We start from the raw sequence: 27753 nt of genomic DNA, 5'->3' as shown, positions 1-27753 counted from the left end.
TTTTTTTGGGTATAAAAAAACTCAACCTTTAATAAACAACCCCCTTAGATTTGAAGTACAGTATTTATATTTTGTAACAATACAAAATATTACCATATTATCCAGAATATTTCATGACTACAATAAGTAAACAATGTTATCTTATTCAGATTATTGGGACGATCCCACTTATGCCAAATGCGATGTCAAATCAAGCAACAGGAGCTGCTCAGGGACTTCAAGTGCAACCAATAACTCCACAGCTCCTGACCAATGCCCAAGGCCAGATCATTGCCACAGTAATAGGAAATCAGATCCTGCCAGTGATCAACACACAAGGAATAACACTTTCACCAATCAAACCCGGACAACAGGTAATTTTCTCATCTGCCATGATGTTTCAGATACAAGGATTAGTGAACTTGCATCAAATTCAGAATGATTAATTTTTGGCAAAAGTCATTTTTGAAGGTGCAAAAGAAAAACTGCAGCTTCAAATATTAATTTTCCTAAATGGTTTCTTCTTCCTTGATGAATCGTGTATAACTAAAGTTCAGTAGTTGTCTAACATCTCTAGGAAGAAACTAGTGTGTCATACAGATAGGTTTATATAATAGACGTCTGTGTAGGTGTCATGTTCCTAAATGAGCCTTAATTGTTTGATGCTTGACTTTAGAAAAGTGGAGCCTTATTATAAGCTCTAGGCACATTTGCACCTGGGCAGTAACTAATGGCAACCAATGAAATGTCTGCTTTCATTATTCACCTGTAACTGACTTAGAAATATCTAATCATTGGTTGGTATGGCTTACTACCCAGGTGCAAATTTGTCCACTGTGTTTTGGTTTGAATCAACAGGTACCAATAGGACGAAGGAATGTTTTAGATTTAGTTGGTCATTATGTATCATCCAGAAGCAATGGCTAGACCATTCATTAAATACAGTACTATAGTGAAAATCCCAAGGTATATCACATATGGCAAAACATAAAAAAAGGCAAAAGGACAAAATGCAGTCAATGCCAACAAAAATTAAGAACGGAAATATTTTTCGTCCTCCTTATTACATGGGCAGCAAATGTGTGCAAAGCAGGCAAAAAGTTTTGGAACACACTCCTACATTTTTACTTACATGTTAAGTTTTACAATTCCAAAACCCATTGCTATATATTTACTATTACTGTTCCCCCAATACTCTGTATATCTGATGGATTTCCAATGCAGCATAAGCCCCATTGAAACAAAATATATGGTCTTGCCTGACAGGCAAGTCTTGTTATACTGCTATATGATAGACAATACTTTTATATTTAAGTAAGCACTGCGGATAAGATTCAATATAATAAAATCATTAGCACTACTATATATATAGTATATATATATTCTTTTTTTGCATCCATTTGAAATTATGCTTAACATTAATTTACTGTATATGCAGTATTCATAGACAATTAAATATTATTTTGTAGTCACTTGCCATATAAATTAGTTACTTCTAAACTGTGTTAATGTTAAGTATATTCAAAGCAGACAATAAATATTTAGTTGTGCAGTTGAAATTGCTGTCTAGGGGAATCCATGATGAGTGGAGTAGACTTATCACATGTTTAGTACTATGGGTTTTACACTGGCAGAAAATTCCTAAAAGCATCATTAAGTGCGTGATGAGATGTGTAACATCACTTCCAGCACAGACCAATTAGATTTAGTGTGTGCTAGTTTATATGAGAAATACTTGGTAACACAGAAGCCCTGAGGCAGTCATGGAGATAGCTGTTTACAGGTTATTGGCTTTGCATTCCATAATAAAAGAAATGAATTTTTTGCTCATGCTGAGTGCTGCTGAAAATGCATGGGTCCTCATTCATCAAAGTCCAAAGGCAGTCACACTGAATGGTTTTTGCAACTATACCCAACAGTTTCTCCTATTAAAGTTAGTCTGGTTACTATGTAATGTTAGATGTGGATTGTGGAGAATGTGGAGAATTGTTTGCTGTCTATTTCATCTTGAGTTTTGTTGGGGTCATCATTGTAGGAGTAATTTGATTTTGTAAATGATCCCTTTCAAAGAATAAGAAATCACACTATTTGCTATGTTAAGGAAAGGTTGCCATAAACAGGAAAACACAGCATAAAATGATTCAATTAACTTAAGAAGCTTGGTATGAACAAGTTTTATTCTTAAATTTAAACATTACTATATGTATGTTTCCAATTTACAGTCCTGGTATATGTATATACATTACTCATCCAATGTCTATGCATTTGACACAAAGGTATACAGCACAGCTTGGAATTAAAATAAATGCAGTAAGAGAGACCAATGCCACCAGTATACAACAAATTATCTTAGGCCACAGAGGCAGCAGCATGTGCCACCCCACCAGCCCTCTTGTATATGACAGCACTAGATATTCTTCAAATGCGCCATGCAGTGTACATGATGTGTTACCGTATCTCTTTAAACCACTGAAGTACATGTCAGAGCTATATAAATAAAGTTGAGTAACAATAAAATATGAATTGCATGGAAAATGCAGTAAGGGTGAGTAACACAGTGTATATATCACAGCACTTAAAAAAACATTAAGCACCTTTACTGCATTTTGTGCGATGTGAATCCCATTTATATAAGTTACTACACAGAATTTATGAACACTGCAGTGAAATTTACATATGATGGTCCACTAATCAGCACAAAATTGCACTTGCTCCTATTGTGCTCTGCATCTTGTTCCTGCCTTGTGTCTTAGTTGGTACATTCCATGAAAAGTGTATTAGGGAAGATTAGTAAATTGAACTGAAAATTACCACAAGTCAAGAAATTAGAGCCAAAACAGTATCCCTTGACATTTATTACATTGGAAAGTATGTTCAAAATATGGATTGTGACTTCATCTGAACAGGTATTTAGGGTTGACTGATATGTATAGTTTGTTTTTGTACAAGCAGTTTTTCTGTAATCCAGTAGCACACACTACTGAATATTTTTTAAAAGGAGATTTGTAATTATTTGCACATCAAATTTCATAAAAATGGTAAAATGATATATTCAGAAAGTATGTTGGCACATCAAGAATAAATAAAGTCCTATTTGAATCTTAAATACATTACAGAAAGTAATTAATCACAAGAAAACAAGATAATTGCTGATGCGCTGTTCATTGTGATTGTCATGTTTAATTTGAATTATCTCCAAATCCATTTATTATTGAAGAGAATAATTAGGCAATTAAATTAACATGCAATGGTTACCACGCACAGATTTATGAATATGTTGCTGACATCCACTGAGCCACTGTATACAACATCTTATAAGGGAATGATTATACAAGGGAAATACTCACTGCAGTGAAGCAAGTATAGACACATAAACTTTTTCAATAGGAGTTATTGCCTGCAATGCTGCACCCATTTTAGTGCATTTGTAAATATGTAAATAAGTCATAGTAAGGAGAAGTAGTTATTAAAAAAAATGCTCACGCTCACCAGTCTTTCACTTCCTTTCATTTTTCACTCTTCAATGGTTATATTAAATCACATGACAAAATTACATTAAAGGGCAACTCCACTTCCTTGTGTGTATACTTATTATATATATTATATTTATGCTATATATTATATATAATATAATCTATATAATCTATTCCATTTCCATTTCTCCTATATTTTCAAATTAAGCTTCATCAACCAGCACAGACACAATCCAATCAAGCAACTTCACAAGCTAATCTTCTGCACTTGGCTCAAAATCAACCATCTATGTCTCAAAGCCCAGTACGTCAGGCTTCTTCCTCCTCTTCTCCATCTTCCTCTTCTTCAGCTTTGAGTGTTGGCCAGTTAGTCAGCAGTAAGTATTGTATTTTCTTCTAATTATTTCTTTTCTTTTCTACTTTTCACTAAAATACTTTCTGGTCTTGTCTCCCTTGTATGCAATAATCTGTGTAACACAATTCTTCCATATCCAAACATTTAGGAGGTTATTTATTAAAATCAACAACATTTTTAGATGAAAAAAGTAGATTTTTTGAGATTTATTAAATCCAAAAATCTGCCATCTTAGACTTGTCAAGGTCTTGTATACGTCAATGGGAGAAGCATCTATCTCAATTTGAAATCTGTACTGGATTTAGTCTGAAAATCTTTGTTTTTCTGGGTTTTTTTAGGCAAAACTCTAAAAATTAGAGCAATTCAGGAAAAAACGCCAGAAAAATCCAAGCAATTCTGGGAAAAGACTGAAAAAATCTAGTGATTCTGGTTTTCGCTAAATTGTATCAAGTTTTTCCTCAAACTGATTAAATCAAGTTTTTTAATTAATTAATAAGTTAAAATTGGACAAGGGAGTTTGGTCTTGTTTTTTTTAATAAAATATGATATAAATTCAGATTTTAGTCAATAACCCCCCTAAGCTCTACTAAGTTGTGCTCTATGGAATCCAGATACCAAACATGCAATGCTAATTATAAGCTCACAATGACCACCTGTAATGGAATCTACCTCGGCTTCTCAAGATGGCGTCCAAGATGGCGTCCAAGATGGCGACCGCCTACCTCACCACATGGCTCTTGCTGGACACAGGTCTATGACCTCACCTCCCTCCCATTCCGGGATTGGTTGTCGGCGACGGAACGGACGCCGGCGTCAAGGCGTCAGCGTGGGGACGCTGGCGTCTGCGTCTGACGCAAGCGCGTCAAAAATTGGCGCCAACCCTGGGACTATTTAAACTCACTTCCCCTTCCACTCCTTGCCCAACTATAGGTTCCTGTTACTGTGTTCCTGGGTGTTATTTACTATATTGATTACTTGTGTACCGATTCCTGCCTGTCTTACGATTCCGCTTGTCTTCTGCCTGGTCTGACCTTTTTGCCTGTATTTTGACGATTCTTTGGATAAACCCTCTTGTACCTCGAACCTGGTCTGGTCTCCTCTTTGGTCTACACTATTACTGTGCCTTCGGGCCCGTTACAGTATAGTTGGGCCATGGACCCTTTGGAGGAGACTCCAGCTCCACCTGATGTCGGTGGCGCCATCCGCGGTTTGGCTTCCCGCATGCAGTCATACGAAGCCCAGCAGTCGCACTTCGGTCAGGCTCTAGAAGCTATCCTGGACAAGCTGTCGGCATTATCACCTGTGGCCCCGGTCCCTGTGGCCGTTCCTGCAAGCCCACTCCAACCCTCGGAGCATTGCATTCCTGCGCCTCCCCTCTACAGCGGCGACCCTGATGCATGCAGAGGTTTCATCAACCAGTGCGAGATCCAGTTCGCCCTGCTGCCAGGTCAGTTTGCATCCGAACAGGCTAAAGTGGGGTACATCATTGCTCGCCTGCAGGGGAAGGCTTTGGAGTGGGCATCACCTTTGTGGGAGAAGAGGGACCCTTTGATTGACGACGCCAGGGCCTTCATCCGTGAACTACGGGTCGTTTTCGATGCCCCTGGTCGAGCTATGTCATCCTCGGCTCGCTTGTTCCAGATCCAGCAAGGCACTCGCTCTGTTCCTGAGTACGCAATCGAGTTCCGCACACTAGTGGCGGAGACCACCTGGAACAATGATGGATACCATGCCGCCTTCTACAACGGCCTAGCCATGCGTATCAAAAACGACCTGGTCTCCCGGGAAATTCCTTCTCGGTGGGAGGATCTGGTGGCGCTGGCCGTAAAGGTTGACACCCGACAGAGGGAATTTCAAGTCGAGCTCAACAGAGAGCGTTCGAAGAAGTATCCCCGGTTCCAATCCACACTGGCTCCCCGCTTCCAGAGACCCCTACTCTTCAACCCGGCTACTGCTTCTCCCTCTCCTACTCCTGCGGCTTCTGCTTCCTCTGCTCCATCTTCTGAGGAACCCATGCAGATAGGACGGGCTCGTCTCTCTGAACAGGAGAAGCTACGGAGAAGGGCTGCTGGTCTATGCCTGTATTGTGGGGGTAAATCGCACTTCGCCCATGAGTGTCCGGTGAAGCCGGGAAACGCCAGCACCTAGGTAGGTTTGGGGAGACCTATCTGGGTGGTGTTTGTTATCCTCCCCAACCTTCTATTCAACGCTTTCTTCTTCCGGCACAGATCCAATTCGGTTCCCAGAAAATCCCAGTGCAAGCGTTCCTGGACTCTGGTGCTGCTGGAAATTTTATGGACAGAGGATTTGCTGTTCGTCATGCGGTCCCCCTACAACCCTTGGCTTCTCCTCTGCGAGTATTGGCTATTGATGACCGCCCTCTGTCTTCGGCCATTATCTCTCAAACCACCGCTGAACTTTCTCTAAGAGTGGGCACCATGCATCTGGAGAGATTGGCCTTTCTACTCATTGACTGCCCTTCAACTCCACTCGTTCTGGGGCTCCCCTGGCTGTGCACTCATAACCCAGTCATTGACTGGTCATCCATGCAAATCTCCCGCTGGAGTCCCTATTGCCTTCAGAACTGTTTGCCTGCCGTACCTCTTATCAAAGTGTCTTCTGTGTCTTCCAATTTTTCCCTTCCATCCGCCTATCAAGATTTTACCGATGTCTTCAATAAGGGCTCTGCAGAGACTCTTCCTCCTCACCGACCCTATGACTGTCCGATCGAACTTCTTCCTGGTTCCATGCCTCCCCGGGGTCGCACCTATCCTCTCTCCCCCTCTGAGACGGCCGCCATGAAGACCTACATTCAGGAGAATCTCCAAAGAGGCTTCATTCGCCCTTCTTCTTCTCCTGCTGGCGCCGGATTTTTCTTTGTTGAAAAAAAAGACGGAGGTCTGAGACCATGCATCGATTATAGGGGGTTAAACAAGATCACCATTAAAAACCGTTACCCTCTCCCCCTAATCTCCGAACTCTTCGATCAACTAAGAGGGGCCAAGATCTTCACCAAGCTGGATCTTCGGGGTGCCTATAACCTCATTAGAATTCGTAAGGGGGATGAATGGAAGACCGCCTTCAATACCCGAGACGGGCATTACGAATACCTAGTCATGCCCTTTGGACTCTGTAACGCCCCAGCGGTCTTCCAGGAGTTTGTTAATGATATATTCAGAGACTTGTTGGGACAAAGCGTTGTCGTCTATCTGGATGACATTCTTATCTTTTCCAAAGATCTCCACGAGCATCGCTCCCAAGTGAAGGAAGTTCTTCTTCGCCTAAGAAAAAATAGTCTCTTCGCCAAATTTGAAAAGTGCTCCTTTGAAGTATCTTCCATCCCTTTTCTCGGGTACATCATCTCCCAGCAGGGTTTCAAGATGGATCCAGCCAAGGTCTCGGCAATTCTTGATTGGCCCCTCCCCACAAGTGTTAAGGCTATCCAGAGGTTTATTGGCTTTGCCAATTACTACAGACAATTTATTAAAGGTTTTTCTTCCAAGATCTCTCCCATCCTGGCCCTTATCCGCAAGGGGGGTAAACCACAGCACTGGCCTCCTCCAGCCTTGGACGCCTTTGAATCCTTGAAAACTGCCTTTTCTTCTGCACCTATTCTCAGACACCCCGAGCTTCTTCTTCCTTTTTTCCTCGAAGTTGACGCCTCAGATGTGGGAGCTGGAGCTGTCTTATCACAGAGATCATCCTCGGATGGGAAGTTACACCCCTGTGCATTCTTCTCTAAGAAATTTTCTTCCCCCGAACTGAACTACGATGTGGGGAATCGTGAGTTATTGGCAGTGAAGCTCGCCCTGGAAGAGTGGAGACATTTATTGGAAGGATCCTCCATCCCCGTGACCATCTTTACAGACCATAAAAACCTTGAATTTATCCAATCCCTCAAACGCCTGAATCCCCGACAAGCCAGATGGTCATTGTTCTTTTCCCGTTTTAACTTCATTATCACTTTTCGTCCTGGCTCTAGAAATAGAAAAGCTGATGCCTTGTCAAGAAGTTTTGTTCCTGAAGTTCCCTGTTCCGAAGATCCTGAACCCATTGTACCTCCCTCCAAGATCGTCGCTGCTCTATTTCCCTCCTTGGCCTCACAGATCCTTTCCGCTCAAATTTCGGCTCCTGACAATATTCCTCCTGGGGTTGCATTTGTTCCTCCTGATTGTCGTCAGTCTCTTCTTTCTCAGGCTCACAGTTCTAAACAGGCCGGCCATCCCGGAGTGGAAAAGACTACCGAACTCCTTTCTCGCCTGGTGTGGTGGCCATCCATGAGAAAGGACGTCAAAAACTTCATTTCTTCTTGTACCATCTGTGCCACTTCCAAATCTGGACATTCTCCCCCCAAAGGACTTCTTCTTCCTTTACCCATTCCATCTCGTCCCTGGACTCATCTTGCCATGGATTTTATTGTGGATCTGCCTGTTTCCTCCGGTCACACTGTCATATGGGTTGTCGTTGACAGGTTCAGCAAGATGGCTCATTTCGTTCCCCTCCATAAACTCCCCTCTGCTCCTGAACTTTCCAAGCTGTTCATCCAACACATTTTTCGTCTCCATGGCTTTCCTGCCGAGATCGTCTCTGACCGAGGCTCACAATTCGTCTCTAGATTCTGGAGATCCCTGTGCAAAGCTCTCAACATTTCCTTGCAATTTTCTTCTGCTTATCACCCACAGTCGAATGGAGCCGTTGAAAGAGTGAACCAGGCATTAGAACAGTTTCTTCGCTGCCATGTCTCCCTGTGCCAGGACGATTGGTCGGATCTCCTTCCCTGGGCTGAATTTGCCCATAACAACGCCTTCCATTCTTCCTCACATCAATCCCCTTTTTTCTGTGTATACGGTCAGAATCCATTGGCATTCCCTCAGGATCTTCTCCTCACCAATGTCCCTGCCGCCAACGATCAGGCTGCCCACATGATGGCTATTTGGGCTGCTGTTTCTTCTAATCTGCTGAAGAGCTCCCAGGTCCAGAAGAGGTCTGCCGACAAGAAGAGGATTTCCGCTCCACCCTATGCTCCTGGTGACAAAGTTTGGCTTTCCACCCGTAACATCCGCCTGAAGATTCCGACCCCCAAGCTTGGTCCCAGATTCATCGGTCCCTTTCCTGTCATTGAAGTCATCAATCCGGTGGCGGTTCGTCTTCAACTCCCTCCTGAGATGCGGATCCCAAATGCTTTCCATGTTTCTCTTCTCAAACCTGCTGTATCTTCTTCCTCTTCTTCTTCTCCCCCAGCTCCAGTCCTGCTTGATGGTCACCAGGAATTCGAGGTGAAGAAGATTTTGGACTCTCGTCTTTCCAGGGGCACTCTTCAATATCTCATCGAATGGAAGGGGTTCGGTCCCGAGGAGTGCTCCTGGGTCAGGAGCTCAGATGTCCATGCGCCCATCTTGGTTCGTAGATTCCATAAATTATTCCCTCTCTCCCCTAGTCTCGGTGGTCCTGAGGCCCCCCCTAAGGAGGGGGGTACTGTAATGGAATCTACCTCGGCTTCTCAAGATGGCGTCCAAGATGGCGTCCAAGATGGCGACCGCCTACCTCACCACATGGCTCTTGCTGGACACAGGTCTATGACCTCACCTCCCTCCCATTCCGGGATTGGTTGTCGGCGACGGAACGGACGCCGGCGTCAAGGCGTCAGCGTGGGGACGCTGGCGTCTGCGTCTGACGCAAGCGCGTCAAAAATTGGCGCCAACCCTGGGACTATTTAAACTCACTTCCCCTTCCACTCCTTGCCCAACTATAGGTTCCTGTTACTGTGTTCCTGGGTGTTATTTACTATATTGATTACTTGTGTACCGATTCCTGCCTGTCTTACGATTCCGCTTGTCTTCTGCCTGGTCTGACCTTTTTGCCTGTATTTTGACGATTCTTTGGATAAACCCTCTTGTACCTCGAACCTGGTCTGGTCTCCTCTTTGGTCTACACTATTACTGTGCCTTCGGGCCCGTTACAGTACCTTACTGTGGCAACTAGACTTGATGTTTGTGTCCCATTTGAAGCAACACAATTCTTCAGGGCACTATAGTTCTTAAAAAGTTATCATTATTTCAAACAACTGACAAAGATTCATTTTTAAGAAGCTCTAGAAGAAAGCATAATTTGAAAAGTAGTCATGACATAATGGTAGAGACTACATCTACCCATTATAAACTTTCATGGTTTTATTTTGGTCTTTTTACCGAATACACATGTGACATTATGTCTTGTATATTTTTGGCTGGTCCACAGCTGGTTCCCCAAAACAGATTTCCCATTATGAGTAATGTTGGACAGTTCTGAGTTCTGTATGCAGCAAGATATCCCTTAGAATAACTTGAGGGACAGCCACTCTAGTACAGGAAGTGGAAAAATGTTAGAATTTAAGACAAGTTGAAGTAATAGAGGATGTAATTATTAAAAAATTGGCTAGGATAATATATCCATAATGTCACCATAATGCTACATGCCTGTGTCTGCTTGCTTGGTGTTAGTGTTTGGTATTTGGTGGAGTGAATGGACAGATTATTGGGAAGGACTTGAGAAAACCCAGCACTCATTGTACACATTGATACCAACGACAAAGTTATTGAAAGTCATCAAGAATCAATTCAGGAAACCAAGTGAAAAGAAGCTATGATAAGGCTATAATATGTTTTGAGTGGCTGGTATTGTCTAATTTTACAAGAAAGGTTTTTTTTTTTGATTGTAGATTACTTATTATCCTATTGACTATGAAGATTTAATTTATCCAAGTCATGCTATATCTATGATCTGTAATTCTAAGACAAATGGACTTGCTGAGTAGAATTTCTGATACTAGTTATTATCCTATTAATTACTTGATATAGAGCAGGTATGTGTCTCAGATAATTTTGCATTGTACTGATGCATTAAGGTAATATAATGGCAGGCAAACTGTCTGCCAGCATATTTTCTCAGGCAGATAAACACTTGAAATCATCTGTGCCACCTCCCAGAGACATATATTGAAACTCACCACACCACTGGCACAGATTTGGTCTAAGAATGCCCAGCAGAGAATCCGCTGTTTTGTACAGGCTATGTGCACCTTGGTTTCCCATGAATCTTTTTAATGTCCTGCATGATTAGTATTGGTCATTTGTATTCAGATACAAGATTTATAGTTGCTGCAGCCTGGATGCTTCAGTGTATCTTATACTGTCAGGGCAAGCTTACTCTTTAACTGAAATTTAATGTGTGCTGAGCACTTCCTTTACAGCATAACATACATTTTTATCCATTTGATCATATCAATTAACTCAGTGGGGCTCATTTATAAATATTGCGCAGGGCAGAATGGTTCGCAAAGTAAATATATTTGACCTCCAATTGGTTTTATTTATAAATCTGGATAAAAGTAATTTATGTGCAAAAAAAGACTTGCAATTTTTTTACTGTCAACACTTTTTTGCTCACAAAAACATTGCACAGTGGGTGCACTCACGCAATCACCCATTTCATTTGCAAAAATTTTGGGAGCAATGCGAATTTGCAACAACCAGAAAGGCGGGCACAGCAGTGCAATATTTTAGCGTTCAGGAAAAACCATGGGCAATAAAATCATTTGTGAATAAATATGCACTGTTTAAACTTTAGGAATGTCCACCAGTAACTAGTCATGAGCGAATTTATTGATTTATTGAAAATTCCAAAATTCACAGCAGGAAAATTAGCTAAGGATATAAGGCCCATAAGCTGACTTTATTGCATTTGGACAAAGTGTCCATAAGAAAAAACGCCCATTGACTTTAATGCATTAGGACAATAAAGTCGCCATAAGAAAAAAAACGCCATTAACTTTAATGCATTTGGAGAGAAAAGTCACCATAAGAAAAAATGCCCATTGACTTTAATGCATTAGGACAAAAAAGTCTCCATAAGAAAAAATGCCCATTGACTATAGTGCATTAGGACAAAAAAGTCTCCATAAGAAAAAATGCCCATTGACTATAGTGCATTAGGACAAAAAAGTCGCCATAAGAAAAAATACCCATAGATTGTAATGCAGTATGAGCAAGAAAAATTGTTGCATGCGTTAAAATTTCCGTGCATAAAAATGCCCATTGACTTCAATACGTTTAGAAAAATTTCACTGTTTCACATATTTTTTTCCAGGTATTCAAATTTTTCTGCGAAAAGGGGCAGATTCACTCTAACTTAGTAACTTTTAGAGACTGATCATACAGACTGATCACACAGATATCTATGTCCATATCTATGTCCCCACATATGCTTATTATGAACAGTTATTTGTTTTTTTATTGTAGAGTAGTCTTATTAAGGACAGTCAATTCCACTATCACTGCATGCTTTTCAGGATTAGGGATGGTTTTTAAATGGTAAATTCAATAAATATTGAATTTTGGGTATAACATTATTGTTACTGACTATGTGATGAAATTGTAGTTCTACCTAAGGAAATTAGTTCCTTTGTTTCATTGTACATAGGTTTCCCTATAAGAGATAAACATCTTTATTTTATATGACTAACACATTTTTGGTGTTTTATATTTGCTATAGAGCAATCTGACTAAAAAAAACTGAATGGATGTTTGGGAGTGCAGGACAAATGACTTACAATAATGTTTTTAAATTTACTTTAGTAATACATTACTAATAATGTATTAGGTTTTTAAGGCACAGACAACATTATTTTAATTTAGGAAAGGCTTCAATTCTCAGGTTATTGTGAAGCAAAAAAAAAGCTAATATTTTCAAAACTATCCCTGAACTATTAGCCTTTTAAAACATAGAAGATAACATAGATCATAGATAAAGGCAACACAGCTATAAAAACACTCTTAAAGGAACAGTAACGTCAAAAAATAAAAGTGTTTTAAAGTAATGAAAATATAATGAAGTGTTGTCCTGGACTGGTAAAACTGCTGTGTTTGCTTCAGAAACACTACTATTGTTTATATAAACAAGCTGCTGTGTAGCAATGGGGGCAGCCATCCAAAGGAGAAAAGGCTCAGGTTACACAGCAGATAGCAAATAAGCTCTGTCTGTCTAATGGTGTTATCTGTTATCCATTAGTTAACCTGTGCCATATAGCCATTTTTCAATTTCCGCCATTGCTCCACAGCAGCTTGTTAATATGAATTATAGAAGTGTTTCTGAAGCAAACAGATCAGTTTTAACAGTGCAGGGCAACACTACATGATATTTTCATTACTTTAAAGCACTTTCATTTTTTTGGTGTTACTGTTCCTTTAAGCTTAATATCTTAATTATATTTCTTAAAAAATAGTCCTTGAAATTAGGGATGGGCGAATTTTTTTGCCTTGTTTCGCCACAAAAATGACGCCCATAGACTTGTATGGCGTTGTGCGTCAAAAAAAAAAAAAAAGACGCGTGTCAAAAAAATGTTGCCTTGCAAAAAAATTTTTGGGACGCCCATAGACTTTAATGCCTGTCGGCGAAACAAAACGGGTCAAATTCACATATTCCTTCTTGAAATGTCATGATGTGTGATCTGACAATATGATAATTAAACTTTTAGCAACTTAAATTAAGGGGCAAATTTACTTCTGGTCGAATATCGAGGGTTAATTAACCCTCGATATTCGACTGCTAAATGGAAATCCTTCGACTTCGAATATCGAAGTCGAAGGATTTACCGCAATTCGTTTGATCGAACGAAAAATGATCGAAAGATTTTTCTTCAACCAAAAAAAGATTGCTAATCCTATGGGGACCTTCCCCATAGGCTAACATTGACTTTGATAGGTTTTAGGTGGCAAACTAGGGGGTCTAAGTTTTTTTTTATAGAGACAGTACTTCGACTATCGAATGGTCGAATAGTCAACGATTTTTAGTTCGAATAGTTCAATTCAAAGTCGTAGTCGAAGGTCGAAGTAGCCGATTCGAAGTAGCCAAAAAAAACATTCGAAATTCAAAGTTTTTTTTATTCTATTCCTTCACTCGAACTAAGTAAATGGGCCCCTAAGTGTAGCAATAAAAATTGCTAACTCTTGTGGATATTTTTCCCTGCAAAAAATTCTTGCATAATCTGTTTCTTGATTATCTTCTGACATTTCTTTTTACATATATTTATGGAAAAGCATTTTTAGAGCAATATTATGAACATTGTTATGTTTACATGATGCACTTCTGTTACAGTAAGTAAGTAAATGCAAGGATGGGTCCGCACTTGCAGGTCTCATGCAAAGATATTCAGTAGTGATGGGCGAATCTGTGCCAAAACGCATTGAAGTCAGTGGGCTTCAAAATAAATTTGACGCCAGCACCAATTTTTATACACGTGACTATTTGGTCCAAATGCATTTAAGTCAAATGGCGTCTGAATAATTTTGAGGCACGACAATTTGAGGGGCAGATTTACTAAGCCCGAGTGAATTTTCGAAGTCCAAACAGTTCGAATTTCGAAGTAATTTTTTGCATACTTCGACCATCGAATAGGATACTACGGGGCAGATGTATTAAGGGTCGAATATCGAGGGTTAATTAACCCTCGATATTCGACTGGCGAATTAAAATCCTTCGACTTCGAATATTGAAGTCGAAGGATTTTGCGCAATTCGTTCGATCGAACGATCGAAGGAATAATCGTTCGAACGAACAATTCAATTCTGCGAATCGAACAATTTGAAGGATTTTAATCCATCGATCGAAGGATTATCCTTCGATCAGAAAAAACTTGGAAAGCCTATAGGGACCTTCCCCATAGGCTAACATTGACTTCGGTAGCTTTTAGGTGGCGAACTAGGGGGTCGAAGTTTTTTTCTTAAAGAGACAGTACTTTGACTATCGAATGGCCGAATAGTCGAACGATTTTTAGTTCGAATCGTTCGATTCGTAGTCGAAATCGTAGTCGAAGATCGAAGTAGCCAAAAAAATACTTTGAAATTCGAAGTATTTTTCACTCGAACTTAGTGAATGGGCCCCTACGACTTCCAATTTACTTCGACTTCGATCGAATATTCGACCATTCGAAAGTCGAAGTTCTGTCTCTTTAACAATCCTTCGATTTCAATACTTTGCCAAATTAAAGCTACCGAATTGCTATATTAGCCTATTTATTGGCATTGAATAAAAATCCTTCGATTAGAACGATTTAATTGGTTTTATTCGATCGATCGATCGATCGAATGCTATTTTAGCGCTAAATCCTTCTGAATTCGATATTCGAATTTCGAGGGTTTTAACCCCTCGAAATTCGACCCTTGATAAATCTTGATAAATCTGCCCCTTAATGTGCAACAATTTTTGGGATTTTTCGAGTGGAGTGGATTGAGAGTTGATTTCAAATAAAGCACTCATTATTATTTGCAAAGCTCAAACATATTTTGCAGCTCTTTAGAGATATTTTACATGATTCACTTTAGTGAATCCCTGAGGAGTTTACAATATATATTCAATATTCTAGTTTTTTATACCATTCACACACACTATGATCACATTTTTCATGAGAATGTTTTTGTAAATGTAGACAACCCCATGCAAACACAGGGAGAAAATATAAAATGTCAACCCAATAACCAAACCAGTATGTTGTGTGGCAGTATAAGTCATTTAAATCAATGTTAGAATTAATAACATACATTCTCAATAAGCTTTGAGCGTTTCTTTTTTAGATCCACAAACAGCAAGTGGTGAAGTGGATGGAGTCAATCTAGAAGAAATAAGAGAGTTTGCTAAAGCTTTTAAAATCCGACGTCTTTCCCTTGGACTTACCCAAACTCAAGTAGGACAAGCTTTAAGTGCAACAGAAGGCCCAGCTTATAGCCAGTCTGCTATCTGCAGGTAACTATGCATAAAATGTTAATTAATTAAATATTACTGTGTTTGCATGTGTATATGTCTGAAACTCACTAGAAATGCATGATTTAAACTACCCAAATGAAGATGAACAATTTGCTTCCTGCTGAAAATCCAAGTCTCATTTCTCACAGAATTACTGCAAAGTATACACTGTCCCAAAGTGTAGACATTAAAAAGTGTAGCATAAATATTATCTTTTTTGTAAGAACATTGAAGGGCAGATTTATTAAGGTTCGAGTTGTGTTTTCCACAAAAATTTGAGTTTTTGAGTTGATTTTTTGTTCAAAGTTCACATTTTCGGGTTAAAAAATACCTCACATATTTCGAATCAAATTTTTTGAGATTTGTTATACCCCCAACCCTGGAAATAGCTTGAATCTGAAAATACACCATCTAAAACTTGTTGAGGTCATGTAAGAGTCAATGGCAGAGGTACCTTGAACCATGAGTTGTTTTCAGAGGGTTTTGCCCGAAAACTCAATCAATTCAAGCGATTCAGGTTTTTTCTATGAAAACTTGATCAATTATAGTTTTCGGGTTGTTAACCCCGAACTCACTGATTCGAGTTTTTCCCATTCGAGTTTTTTTTTTAAATTAGAAACCATTCGAGTTGTGAATTAATTTGAGTTCATTCGAGTTATACAAAACTCATAGGTGCATATTTATAAAGGGTCGAATTTAGAATTTGAAAAATTAGAATTAAAAAAGACCAACCGAAATTAAGTCAAAGTTTTTTTTGGCTGAATAGGTCTGTTTTTGATCGAATAGGTCAGTATACAGCCAAATTCAAATTGTATGAATCAAAGTAATAGCGCATTCAATCGAATCAAAGTTTTCCCCCAAAAAAACGTAGATTTTTTAATAGTACACTAGTGATGGGCGAATTTGCGCCGTTTCGCTTTGCCGAAAAATCGCGAAACGGCGCCGGCGTCTGTTTTTTGAAAAAAATTTTTTTAGACGCCAGCGATTTTTTGCTGCGAATTTTCGCGGGCGTTTCGCGAATTTATTCGCTGGCGGCGAATCGCGCAAATTCGCCGCAAATTCGCGCCTGGCGAATAAATTCGCCCATCACTATAGTACACCAATTGACTGCAAATAGGTTCTAGTAGGTCCCTCATGGGGGGGGCGAATGGTCAAGTTGAATTTTTAAAGAGATAGTGCATGATAAATATTTTTCAGATTCGACTCGAATTCGGCCAAAAAATATTTTTTACAGAAAATAGCTTGAATTTAGAATTTTTTTAATTTGAAAATTCACCTCGACCTTTGATAAATCTGCCCCTTAAATTTGACCTTTGATAAATAATCCCTAAATAAATAATTCCATGTTATTTTATTTTTTTTACTTCCATTTTTAGGGCAATTTAGCACAGGTAGTTTTGAGGAGATTTGCCAACCACATTTTTAGTAGCCCAAACATGTGGGTTCATAACACATTAAATCACCCTTCATGAGCTTCTGCTAGAATTGCCTGAAAGATTAAACACCTTTATATAGTCTGATTTAAAAGCATGAAATCTTAGTTAACGAACTCATTTTTAATGAAATGAGACATATTGATCTAGCCTTGATTTGCTTTCTTTCATTTTACTTTTCTCAATCTTAAAGTTTTTGTCTTGGTCTCTTGTAATTTAATTAGATTTTGTATTAAAAAAATATAAAGGCTTTGAGCATCAAACATTGCAAATACACATCCACCTTTACCAGCTGGCCTTGCAGGGATGGCAATTACACATCTTTGGTGTGTAATCAGATTAAAGAATAAAGTCATGGGAATAAGGAATTTAAAGGAAATGTTATGCCAAAAAGTGCAAATGTATCCTAAAATATATGGCATGCAAAATAAGATTCTGCTTGCAAAAAAACATATGAGCACTGGTTTTAATGTACATTATGGTTTCCCAGGTATTTATAAAATAATTTTACTAATGTCTATAGTTTTCAAAGTAAATGTAAATTGTAGTTCATAGTTAATTTTGGTTGTAAAAAGACAAAAGTTCATTTAAATGACCACCAGAACATACACACGTGCTACAGACATACAATACATGTACATATATAAATATAAACAAACCTATACTATACTAACTGTAGATATTAAAGGGATCCTGTCATCGGAAAACATGTTTTTTTCAAAACGCATCAGTTAATAGTGCTACTCCAGCAGAATTCTGCACTGAAATCCATTTCTCAAAAGAGCAGACAGATTTTTTTATATTCAATTTTGAAATCTGACATGGGGCTAGACATTTTGTCAATTTCCCAGCTGCCCCTGGTCATGTGACTTGTGCCTGCACTTTAGGAGCTTTCTGGCAGGCTGTTGTTTTTCCTTCTCAATGTAACTGAATGTGTCTCAGTGGGACATGGGTTTTTATTATTGAGTGCTGTTCTAAGATCTACCAGGCAGCTGTTATCTTGTGTTAGGGACCTGCTATCTGGTTACCTTCCCATTGTTCTTTTGTTTGGCTGCTGGGGGTAAAAAGGGAAGGGGTTGATATCACTCTAACTTGCAGTACAGCAGTAAAGAGTGATTGAAGTTTATCAGAGCACAAGTCACATGACTTGGGGCAGCTGGGGAATTGACAATATGTCTAGCCCCATGTCAGATTTCAAAATTGAATATAAAAAAATCTGTTTGCTCTTTTGAGAAATGGATTCAGTGCAGAATTCTGCTGGAGCAGCACTATTAACTGATTCATTTTGAAATTTTTTTTTTTACCCATGACAGTATCCCTTTAAGATCACCAAAACCTTGGATATTATGATTGTCCAAAAAATCATTCAAGCCCCTGCCATCATAACATCACCTGGAAGGCTATTCTACAACCTCACTGCCCTCACTGTACAGAACAATATTTGCCTCCTAATATCTAAAGGAGTGGCTTCTTGTTCTTCTCTTTGTAAGAAAACATCCCTTGTTTTCTATTTAAAATATCCTCTAATGTACTTAAACAGTAATGTACTTAAAGGGTAATCAAAAAGAAGAAAATGAACAGGTTACAGATAAGCTGTATTCAATACAATATTGTTTTATTGAGCTTATCTGTATATCTGTGTCTATAATGTAAACTGTCTTATTTATCCCCATTTCAATTAAAATAGCTACCACCATAGCTACACATCATCTTATTTATATAATCTATGGTAGTACTTCTGAAGTAAACGTACAACTTTTATTTTTTTAAATTATTGATATACTTTCACTTTTTGGTGTTACATTCTTTAAGAAGGCCCCCAGCACATTAGCATTTAATGTATCAAAGGGAACCAAAGCACAAAAGTACTTTTCATGTGGTTATTTACTAATCTCTGAATTTATTTGGTTGGGCATTTTGGGGCCAAACTCGAATTTTTCAGGTTTTTTAAAAACATTTTTTTGAGATTTATTAAAGCCTGTGTGTATGCCAATGGTAGAGATGCTATTTTGAAATTGCTGTGGTCTGTGCTGGAATTAGCCCGAAAATACAACCATTCTGGGCTTTTTGGGCAATAATCCCAAAAACTCAAAAAAAAAAATCGTGTGATTCTGCACATTTTTACCAAAACTGATTAAATCAGGTTTTTTTCATAATAAACAAAGTAAAAGGTATTGGAGTTTGGTCGTGGTTTTTATATTTAAAAAATTAGATAAATTTGTATTTTAGTAAATAAAACTCAAATCCAATTTGTATTTATAGGGGATCATTATAGTGTTTATTCACACATGAATTTAATGGTAATAATATTTGGTATATATATTTGTTCACATAATTAAGTTTGTAAGGTTGAACAGGTTAGAATAGAATACAAATACGGTTTTATGTTTAAACCAGACTGAATGATCTATTGCAGTGGTTCAACTATTGCTTGACAAATAGGGAGTGTGCCATTAGCTTCATCTAACCACCAAAGTCACTAAGAGCTGTTAATAAGGTCAGAGATAACAGGTGTTAGCAGGCTAAGGCTATTATGAGGAAGGGCGATACAATGATTTTTCCGTAGTATAAGGGTAGATTACTATTTTTAGATAGTGATGGGCGAATTTGCGAAATTCGCGAAACGGCGCCAGTGTCTCGTTTTTGACGCCGGCGCCCGTTTTTTTGACGCCGACGCCCGTTTTTGATGCAAATTTATTCGCTGGTGGCGATTCGCGCAAATTCGCCGCAAATTCGCACCTGGCAAATAAATTCGCCCATCACTATTTTTAGAAACTGATACAATGACCAATTGGTATATACTTTGTGCCATTCCCAATGTTTGAGAACGAAACATCAGTCTGAAGCTTTTATTAACAATAAAAAATGTTTGTAAGAACTGAGAGTGCGGACACTGTTCAAAGTTTGGATAACATTTATTGATTCTGCACCCAGGCACATCATTTGGTTTATATATATGTGTGGTACACATCAGAAAATAGATATTCCCTAAACTGTATGAATATACTCTTCTACATATTTATTTGACATGTACTGTAGTTAAAAGTACTAAATTATTTTTAATGAATGTGCTGTTGCAAACAATGACTTTTTTTTGCAGATTTATTTTCTGTTGTTTCCATGAACAAGTTCCCTTGTAGGCTTTAAGAAGACCTTTGAGTCACCCATACTTTCTTTAAAAAGAAAAAAGCCGACCAAATATGAGTTCATTTAAGTGGATTTTGTTCTTCGTGATCCATGAAATTCTCTTTCTCTTTATCCACTCTTTATATTTTTAATGTATTCCCTGTAGACCAGAAGTGTACTTTTCATGTGGTTTAAGACTAAGGTTATAAATAACATCAGTATGGGGTAGTGTGCTTGCAGCTCACATTTTGCTCAATGATTTTTCATAAAACCCATTGATTGTTGTTAAATACAAAAAGCTCCATAGGATCTTCTCACTTCTATGGCATCCCCTACTGCTTTTTCTTATAAGATACCTCCCTGAAGAAAATAACCTTTATTCAGTCTATACAAGCATACCACTGCTGGTAAATGTGTTTCATGACTTGTATGTTGTTATACCAAACATCCAAACATCATGTATTCTAGAATCAACACAGATTAGGATCAGCAATGATCCAAATACTGCATCAGTTTTTGTGTAGGAATGCATTGCTCCTTATATTTGTGGGAACATGCTCCATTTCTGTTAATTTTAATATTATTGTATTAATAGACTTAGCAATTGTAACCACATACTATATATATACAGTAGTTATTAAAAAATAACCTCTCCAGGTCGACCCATGCAAATTAGCACAGTTCAATTGCTCATAATTTTTCCCCCCTCCCCAAGAGCTCTTATGTCCACAGGTAGCCCTACCTGCCTCAAAGTACCTTTCCTTTTGGATTTAGTAGCCACTCCCATGTGACAAGTACACGAGCAAGACCTGCTCTACCCCAGGGTAATTACACGTGGCTAAAGCATCCAAGTGCAGGAGACAGAACCCAGGCTCTCTTAATGTCTGAAGCTCAAATGCTTACTCAAGGCAGAACACACAGCAGCTCGCTCCATGCTCTCCCTGGTCAGTCTTTCCAAGCAGCACTGGCATCCTCTCTGCTGCCTCTCTCTGGCTCTGGCTGGATGCTGTAGCAGGGGCTCTTTTACTAAACCCCGTGCCTTTGGCTCCAAAGCAAGACACTTACTGGGTAAACCCTTCTCCCAAGGATGCACTGAGGCTCCCAGCCAATCGGATTGTACTCCAGCCTGTAACTGGGCTTGATGTTGTCACATACAGAAAAACAGGATTTGCCTGATCCCCTACATTACTATTAGAGCAAAGGCTTGTAAATAAGTAAATATGCAAATAGTTCTTCCCTGAGCAGCAAACTGACACATACACAGAATACTCCTTATTGTGTGTCATGTCTACAGCAGATCATTGATATTTTCAAGCACTAGAGAATGGCTATAATGGAAGCAGATCCCACAGTCCAGACCCCCTCTGCTTCCACTATAGTTACGTCTCTGGTTGAATAAATAGTGCTTGTGCTGTACATACTTCTTTTCATTTAGTTTGAATCATGAAAACTCTATGGTATTTGTTATTTCTTGATCTAAGCAGGGCAAACAGAAAACATTTCATTTACCTTCTGTTGTGACTGTTAAATTAGCAGTCTATAATGCAAGGTTTTTTTTTGTGAACTGGTAATCTAATAGATAACCACCGATAGAGAAAAAGTAAGTACAGCACATTCCCTGTTTTTTGAACTCATGTTGAAAAGGGGGTAAACCACCCCTTTAAACTTTCAATCACCGGCCTTTCAATGATCTTTAACTGCTGCAGGATAGGACAAAGGAAAAAGAGGTACTTTATTTATTTTCCAAAAATGATTCATTTTGATTAAGGCAGGCTGGAAAGGAAGCCAGGGCTTTTTTTTAAATCCAGGATGTTTTCTTTTATTAGTCTTTAATTAATTAATTAAATTAATTAGAAAGGTAATCTGTTGCTAGTTAACACAATTTATGTTGCGGAGATCCCCCCTCCCACCCAATTTCTTGGGTGGTACAGTACTTTCTGTCATCCTTCATAACTGTCAATATGTCAATACAGTTAGTTTCTCAGAGAAATAGCATACATGCTAACAGGCATTACAAAGAGTCAAGAAAGGTAAGAATGGCATTGATTGCAGGTAATGCAACAGGAATGAGGATGCAGGGTTAGCATACAGATCAAATCTGAGCAAAATGATTTCAAGAACTGGAAGGAGCCAGAAGGACACAAAAGGTTCCCAGTACATTGCACAATTAACATTGTGCTACTATAGAGGCACTAGTAATGCTATGTGACACATTTAGGGGTCAATGTGAGCAATGCTGATCACAGTATTCTTGAACTATGAAGCACTTAAATTCATGTCAAAAGTTTGTTTTGTAATTGTTCATGAGTTTGCATATTATATATATAGCAAGGACCACACTTCCTGCTTAGTAGATATATGAGTATCTATTATAGTTAAAGATATTTTTCTTTAGATGCAAACCTGGCATTCTCTTGTGGAATGAATACATTTATTTGGGGAAACTTTTTCACAAGAGTAATTGGCATATGCATAGTAGGGGTAACTTGCAGTAGCAGCTTTGCAGAGACATTATATGTTTTTTATTTAATGCTTATATCTTATAATATATATATAATTTATATTTCACTTGGTACCTATAACATATTTGCATGATTTAGATAATGCATGTGTGTTCACTATTGTTTTTGTACTGTACAATATTTATTTTCTTTTAATCCACTGTAAATTACCTCTGCCAGTCCAATTGTTAGGCAGGCAGGAAGTCCCACCCTGGCAGAGCATCAGTGTAAGACTCTTCTTTTTCAATTTTCCCCCCAGACACACCATCCTGAGAAGCCACTTTTTCCTACCACAGGAAGCCCAAGAGAACACTATAGCTAGCAGTCTGACAGCCAAACTGAACCCTGGCCTTTTGTATCCTGCCAGGTTTGAAAAGCTGGACATCACTCCTAAAAGTGCCCAGAAGATAAAGCCTGTCCTTGAGCGGTGGATGGCTGAGGCTGAGGCCCGCCACCGAGCAGGTATGCAGAACCTCACAGAGTTTATCGGCAGCGAACCATCAAAAAAGCGCAAGAGGCGCACATCTTTCACACCGCAGGCTCTAGAGATCTTGAATGCCCATTTTGAGAAGAACACACACCCATCTGGTCAGGAAATGACTGAAATCGCAGAAAAGCTGAACTATGATCGGGAGGTTGTTAGAGTTTGGTTCTGCAATAAGCGTCAAGCACTCAAGAACACAATTAAACGTATAAAACAACATGAGCCAGGTACAGCAGTCCCTTTAGAGTCTTTAACAGACTCAATGGAAGAGAATTCCTAAACCAGTGGACTTGAACTTGTGACATGCCTGTTCATCATTCTTGTAAGTAAAAAAACTAAAAACAAGAGACTGAGGAAACAGACTGATGGACTAATAATGTATACATCAGTTTTTCCAAATACAATGCACACCACTTAGTGTGTATGTGTGTTCGTGGTAGAAGTAGTCTTTAAATTAAACCAAAAAAGACAAAACAGACACAAAACAGAAACATTTTTATGGGTGTCACTTAAAGTAAACCAAATAACCACATTCATTTGTTTTCTGTGTATGATGACAATGCAAGCATTATATCAAAACAAGAGAATCTTTTATCTATTTAAAGAGAAAATAAGCCTGCCATCTGGAGGATCACTTATCAACCTTCAGTTTATACGAAATCTTCAGTATTAACCAAAGTCAAAAACATGTAATGCAAAACAAGACTGATGTCTGCTTTTAGGAAAATGTGAAACTACATGGAATGGTTGTATTTTTTAATAATTATTTATTATTATTACTATCTGTTCACAAACATTTGTTTCATAGTACACCAAAATTCAGCTGGATATGCATAACAGTGTAGCTTAGAATTTTTCATCTAGTGACTGAGTTTGTTGTAATAATATGCCACATTTAATGCCACAACTATTTTACAAGTACTGTTTGGATATGAGGGGAGGTTATTTGTCTTGAAAACTAGCCCTAAAAATAAAATATTATTCCGGATTAAAAAAAAGCATCAGAAACTACCAGTGAGTTCATCTTTAACCACTGGTTTGTTGTAAAATAAGATATTGAGACTTTAAAGCTTTGACCAAACCCAGGGTTATTTACCATATTGCTTCTGAATTCCCACTTGACGATAGAGAGATATACTGTATTAGTAGTTTTGTAGTAGAGATTTGTGAACTGTTTCTTGTCTAATTAAAAAGACCTGGGTCTTTTTGGAAGAAAAATAAAGACTTTTATAGAAACACAAAGTTACTAGAAAAACAAAATTATGAGTGAAACAGTTATGCTATGGTACAGGTATGGGACCTGCTATCCAGAATGCTTGGGATTTTCATAAATTTGGATCTCTATATCTTAAAAAAATATACTAAAATATCATTTAAACAATTAAACCCAAAAGGATTGTTTTATCTTGAATAAGGATGAATGATATCTTATCAAGTACAAAGTATTGTTTTTTCTATTACCGAGAAAAAGAAAATTGTTTTGTGAATTATTTGTTTAAAATGGAGTCTATGGGAGTAATTCTGAGCTTTCTGGTTAACGGATCCCATACCTGTACAAATAGAAAAGCTCCTTATCAGGCCTAGAATTGTTGTGTTACATTTAGTTTGAGTGACATCGCTTCCAGTTACCCCTGTTTAAGGGGTCAGAAGAACCTTAATACACTCATTCATGTTCTAAACTCATTTTATATGTGTCATGAGTGTGAACAAACATTTATGAAATTCCATCTACCCCAATTAAATAAATGTAATATATTTATGAGTGGTTTGTATTTATGAAGCCCTGTGCTTATGTGATCCCAAATTTCCAAACATTTTGATTACATTGATCACTAGATAAATATATATCACTACTTTGGGTGAATATCAAATAAAACACCCTGATGCAAGAAAATGACAAAGCCATTTTTGAGTATTAAGTGAGACACTAGTGGCTAAAGCACATTGATCCTATAGGTAGTATCTGCAGTCCATTAAATATCCAAGGCATTTGATAATATTTCTGCCACACAAATAAAGTTGGTATTTACAAATAAAATAGCCAAACGTTGTTTTGCTCCTAACGTAATTGATTGCAAAAACTAGCACTTGGTGGAAATGTGAGCAAAAAGTGTATTTCCACAGCTATGTTCTGAATCCATGTTTTGTTTCCTATTACATGTTTCTAAAGTCTACTAGCCAAAGAAAAAACCCTCAGATTCTGAAGGAAAATAAGCTGTCAACGAAAACCAAACCAGATGAAGGCTGAAGGATTGTTTATTATACTGTTTAAATTGTTGAGTATTTGAATATGAATGTGACCAAATTTTTCTCCACACCATGCCTGTGTCAAAGAACTTACATGTTCTGGTGCTTAAATTAAGTGAAACCAGTATACCATCAACATATATTATAATTTATATCAATGAGCACGTGTTTGGATTGTGTTAGTCTTTATTATTGCTGGTTACAAAGTCGCCCTTCATTGTGGTGAGATGTCAAGGGCAAGACCTCTTCAATGTTCCTTTGAGTTTAGGAATACAATATTCCTATATACAGTATACTAAAGGCTGGACTATTGAAAGTACAGTATGTTTTAACCCTATAAAACACAAGCAAAAGTTAATTTCACAAAGCACACATCATGCAGTTTTTTTATTGATTGAAACTGTATCTACATTTCTAGTGTTTTTAGAATGGTAAGCACACTTGAAATGTCCTCCTAAAAGCTCTCTAGTTAGTTCGTAAGGTTACTACTACTGGCACATGGGTGTATTCTGTGCTGATGAATTTGAGATGGAAAATATGTCCCATTGTGCCAAAGACGCATACATTTTGTATTAATACTACGGGGCATATTTACTCAGTTCGAGTGAAGGAATAGAATAAAAAAAACTTCAAATTTTGAATGTTTTTTTGGCTGCTTCGACCATCGAATTGGCTACTTCAACCTTCGACTACGACTTCGAATTGAACGATTCGAACTAAAAATCGTTTGACTATTCAACCATTCGATAGTCAAAGTACTGTCTCTTTAAAAAAAACTTTGACCCCCTACTTCACAATCTAAAACCTACCGAACCTCAATGTTAGCCTATGGGGAAGGTCCCCATAGGCTTTGCAAGCTTTTTTGGCCGAAGAAAAATTGGATTAAAATCCTTCGAATCGAACGATTCGAAGGATTTAACCGTTCAATCTAACGATTTCTCGTTCGATCGAACGAATTGCGGTAAATCCTTTGACTTCAATATTCGAAGTCGAAGGATTTACCTTCGGCAGTTGAATATCGAGGGTTAATTAACCCTCGATATTCGACCATATGTAAATCTGCCCCTAATAGTCCACCACAATCAAACAAATCAAACATCTAAAATAGCATGCTATACTGAGTAGAAAATATACCGCAAAATATATTAACCGCCCGTTTGAAGTAAATGTTACAAAGCAGCACAGTGATATTTTATATTCTAGCAGGGTTTATATTCTAGCAGGGAGATGCTTTAGGTTAGGACATTCTATTGCACAGATAATCTAATAAAGCAGTTTTTGGCAACATAATTAAGTCATAAATATGATAAAAGAGAACAAATGCAGGGACCTTTTAATAAATGCAAGTTGTAGGGCTGCACTGATTTAAATTCAATTGCAATCAGTGCAGTCCTTCTAGCTGGATTTTTTAGACGTTTCCCTGAATTCTCAAGTGATCCGGTATTGAAAAAATTACATTTTAAAAGTGTAGAATTTATAGTCCACTTGTAACATTATTCTGAGCCTGTAATGGTAGCTTCTTTAGTGAAAACCAAATAAATACCAACACAGAAACAAACAAAAGGCTACTTCCCAGATACATTTTGAAAACAGAAATGTGTAATGATTTTCCATTTTTCAATATTTTCACTTTTCCCATATAGCGTAGGGTGTAGATGCAATATATATGTAAACATTCACGTCTGTTTGAATTACTTTGTGACAGAACGGCTAATCCCTTCTAATGTGTTTACTTGTTATAGAAGGGCAAACATGGAAAATTCCAGTTATTTATGTTATGGCCACTGATATGCTAAGATTTTTTTTACAGTTTTATAATTTTGTATTATGCTTTTGTATTCTTGCAAATGTGCTGTAATGCTTCCTACATTAATTTTACTAACTTAGAATGTTAGAGATATTAGCAATTTATTAAATGATGTGAGATGTATATACAGTATATGTAAACCATTCATCTTTGTAATCACTATTTATGTTACTGCATAACGTCTGCACAATACGATTTTGTAGAAAAGTAAATTTAAAAAAAAACCTCTAAATACACATCAACACATTTATTTTAATTTAGATTATTGCTCTTGGTGTTCTTTGTTATTATATATTATGGATTGTATGATTTATACTATTGTGTACACATTTTAATTTAGGCAAAATATGTAAAAGTTGGAGGGCAGTAGTCCATTGTGCTACATCAACCACCTGTATAGAAACAGGATAGTTATAGAAATGCAGTGATCACTTTTAATTCAATTTAAAGTTTGATTTGCATTGTTTAGAGATTTAAAACATATTGGGAAAGATCCAATTCCATAAGAAAAAGGTTTATCAAGTAAAAAGTCATGGACGAGATTCAATTTGAGATCCAATTTAATTCAGAAAA

At 37.8% G+C, this 27753-nt stretch overlaps 1 protein-coding gene across 2 annotated transcripts in view; it reads left to right on the top strand.

Moving 5' to 3' along the window:
- pou6f2.L (POU class 6 homeobox 2 L homeolog) overlaps positions 1-24418 on the top strand; it is a 191659-nt gene extending 167241 nt beyond the window's left edge. Inside the window, exons 7-10 of one of the 2 annotated variants that reach the window (XM_018267592.2) lie at positions 150-353; positions 3661-3829; positions 15414-15582; positions 22902-24418. In XM_018267592.2, the coding sequence (XP_018123081.1) occupies positions 150-353; positions 3661-3829; positions 15414-15582; positions 22902-23406 (1047 nt within the window). In that variant the 3' untranslated portion in view covers positions 23407-24418. The remainder of the gene's footprint in view (positions 1-149; positions 354-3660; positions 3830-15413; positions 15583-22901) is intronic. The other variant, XM_041566140.1, reaches the window with a different exon arrangement.
- Positions 24419-27753: the final 3335 nt, after the last annotated feature.

Source organism: Xenopus laevis, chromosome 6L (genome assembly GCF_017654675.1).
Source record: "Xenopus laevis strain J_2021 chromosome 6L, Xenopus_laevis_v10.1, whole genome shotgun sequence".
In the NCBI taxonomy this organism is placed as follows: Eukaryota; Metazoa; Chordata; class Amphibia; order Anura; family Pipidae; genus Xenopus; species Xenopus laevis.
Note: the sequence above shows the minus strand (reverse complement) of the source record. Positions and strands in the feature narration are given on the sequence as shown.